The following is a 2,803-nucleotide window of genomic DNA, read 5'->3' as shown; positions in this document are numbered from 1 at the left end:
TACGCATGATCTAGAGCTAGCAGCAGTTGTTTTTGCCTTAAAAATCTGGAANAGCAGATTTAAATTCTCGCAACACCCTCAACAACCTATCTTTTTCATCAATAGTAAGAGCAGAAGATATAATTACCGGATAAGATGAACTCTCATCTAGGAATGCATAGCACAAGTGACTCGGTAAGTCCTTCAATTCAGGGGACGCTTTTGGTACCTCTTTGCTTGCGTCTTCAAGTAACTCTTCATGCTGAGCATCAATCTTTACTTTAGGCAATGTATTGAGAGCAAGTAACTCCTCTCGCACATTCCAGTCCTCTTCATCCACTGTAGAAGCTGATTCCAACAAGCATCTCTCTAAAGAGTCTTTCGTCATCCTACCTGCACCAACATGAGATACACATGAATCAATTATATCAATACTATTGCAAGTACTTACCTCATTTGGTCCTTTGATGGTGTTGTAGATGTTGAATATGACTTCCTCTCCACCTACTCTCAATGTGAGCTCGCCCTTGTGCACATCAATCAAAGCTTTTCCGGTGGCCAAGAATGGCCTTCCAAAGATAAGTGGTGTCTCCCGGTCTTCTTCCATGTCTAAAATGACAAAATCAGCAGGGAATATGAACTTGTCTACCTTTACCAGCACATCCTCCACTATCCCTCGTGGATATGTAAGTGATCTGTCCGCTAGCTGCAGAGTAATAGTGCTAGGTTTCACCTCGCCAAGCTCCAAGGTCCTGTAAATAGAAAAAGGCATTAAATTAATACTAGCACCTAAATCACACAAAGCTCTATTTACTCTAGAACCACCAATAACACAAGGAATAGTAAAACTCCCTGGATCTTTGAGTTTTTGCGGTAGTTTCCTTTGGAGTATGGCACTGCACTCTTCGGTTAGCTTCACGGTTTCAAATTCTTGAAGTTTCCTCTTCTTGGACATCACATCCTTGATGAACTTAGCATAATTGGGCATTTGCTCCAATGCATCGGCAAATGGGATGTTGATGTGTATTTTCTTAAAGATTTCCAAGAACTTCGCAAACTGATCATCCAGCCCTTTCTTCTTGAGCCTCTGTGGATATGGAAGATTCACCATTGGCAGAGGTTGCTGCTCAAGCACCTTCTTGGGTTCCTCCACTTTCTCTTCTCTAACACTTACACCCTTTCCATCATCTTCCTCAACAAGAGTCTCTAGACTTTCTTCAGCCGGCTCTGGAATTCCAAATTCCTTGCCACTCCTCAATGTGACAGATTTGCATTGCTCTCTAGGATTCACCTCCGTATTGCTGGGAAACTGTCCTCTGTTCTGATCTTTTAAAGCATTGGCTAGTTGCCCAATCTGTGTTTCCAATGATTTCATCGTCGCACCCATATTTCCCATGTGTGTTTCCATGTTATCCAGACGAGACTCGGTTCTAGCCATTCTTTTCCCAGACTCAGTCACAAACGTCCCAACCAGATCCTCAAAAGATGGCTTTCCTTCACCCTGTTGTGTGTTGAACCCCGGTGGTAGAGTCAACACATTTTTGTTGTTTGCATAGGAGAAATTCTCGTGATTCCTCAAACCTGGATGATATGTATTAGGGGGAGGATTACCTCGATAACCTCCATAGCCACAATTGTTATTGATATACTGAGCTTCCTCCACAACTGGCTCTTCCTCAGCAGTCACCAATGCTACATCAAACATAGATTGACCTGGCTTGTTCATCGCTGCAATCTGTGCTGTCAGTGCCGAAACTTGTGCAGTAAGTGATGTGATCGGGTCTACGGCATACAACCCAGCAGGTTTCCTTGATCCAGATTTCTCACGCGGCCACTGATAACTGTTAATGGTCATCTGTTCAAGCAGTTCATAAGCCTCATCAGGTGTTTTAGAAAAAATAGTACCTCCGGCGGCTGCATCCACGTTCCCTCTAGTTGGCCCATCCAAACCATTGTAAAATAACTCGATTTGCACCCAATCTGCATATCCATGATTCGGACACTTCCTGAGTAATTCTTTGTACCGCTCCCAAGCTTCATATAACACTTCGAGTTCCTTCTGCCTGAAATTGGTGATCTCTATTTTCAGCTGGGCAGACTTGGCAGGAGGAAAGTACTTTGACAGGAATTTTGTAACCAAATCCGCCCATGTAGTAATACTTCCCAAAGGTAGAGATTGGAGCCAACTCCTTGCTTGATCCCTAAGAGAAAACGAAAACAAGCGCAATCGAATAATTTCATCAGAAACGCCGTTAATTTTTACCGTGTCCGTGATCTCTAGAAAAGTTCTGAGGTGAAGATGAGGATCTGCAGTGACTGCTCCTCCAAATTGGTTCTGTTGAACCATGTTAATGAGTGCAGGCTTTAGCTCGAAGTTGTTAGCAGCTATGGTTCCGCGAGCTATTCCAGAGTAGTGAGCGTTAATGACAGGACGAAAATGTTCTCGGATTGGCACCTCTCTCGGGAGTTCATTTTGATTTTCTCTGTTTTCAGCCATTGCTTTAATTTCCTCTCTCCTTGCCTTCCTTAATCTCCTGTCAGTTCTTTCGATTTCCGGATCAAAAATCAGCAAGTCGGGATTTTGATATTTTCGCATGCACTGCAAAACAGAGAAGATTATATATTAACAAGATAAATAAATAACATAAACTCTAAATTAAAGTCAAGACTAATTAGTAACGATATTAATATGCAATTAAATAGTTTACTCCCCGGCAACGGCGCCAAAAACTTGTTGCATATTTTCACTATCGCAAGTATACGATGTCAAGTTTAAGTGCTGGTTTGAGTACAGATATCGATCCCACGAAGAGTAATTATTTAA

The 2,803-nt window shown here is 42.3% G+C and overlaps 1 protein-coding gene and 1 non-coding gene across 2 annotated transcripts; one reads left to right on the top strand and one right to left on the bottom strand.

Annotated features, from left to right (window-relative positions):
- Window positions 1–37: 37 nt before the first annotated feature.
- Window positions 38–2,578, bottom strand: LOC140966992 (uncharacterized; the record flags this gene model as incomplete). The annotated part of the gene is made up of 1 exon (XM_073427318.1): window positions 38–2,578. A coding segment is annotated over one exon (2,541 nt), but the record flags the coding sequence as incomplete, so codon positions are not given.
- On the top strand, window positions 1,965–2,071 carry LOC140966993 (small nucleolar RNA R71). Its single transcript, XR_012173482.1, has one exon. It is a non-coding gene; the product is annotated as a small nucleolar RNA R71 (small nucleolar RNA).
- Window positions 2,579–2,803: the final 225 nt, after the last annotated feature.

This window comes from Primulina huaijiensis, unplaced genomic scaffold, assembly GCF_012295235.1.
Source record: "Primulina huaijiensis isolate GDHJ02 unplaced genomic scaffold, ASM1229523v2 scaffold21199, whole genome shotgun sequence".
NCBI lineage: Eukaryota > Viridiplantae > Streptophyta > Magnoliopsida > Lamiales > Gesneriaceae > Primulina > Primulina huaijiensis.
The sequence above is the reverse complement of the archived record's forward strand: the minus strand, read 5'-3'. Positions and strand labels throughout refer to the sequence as shown.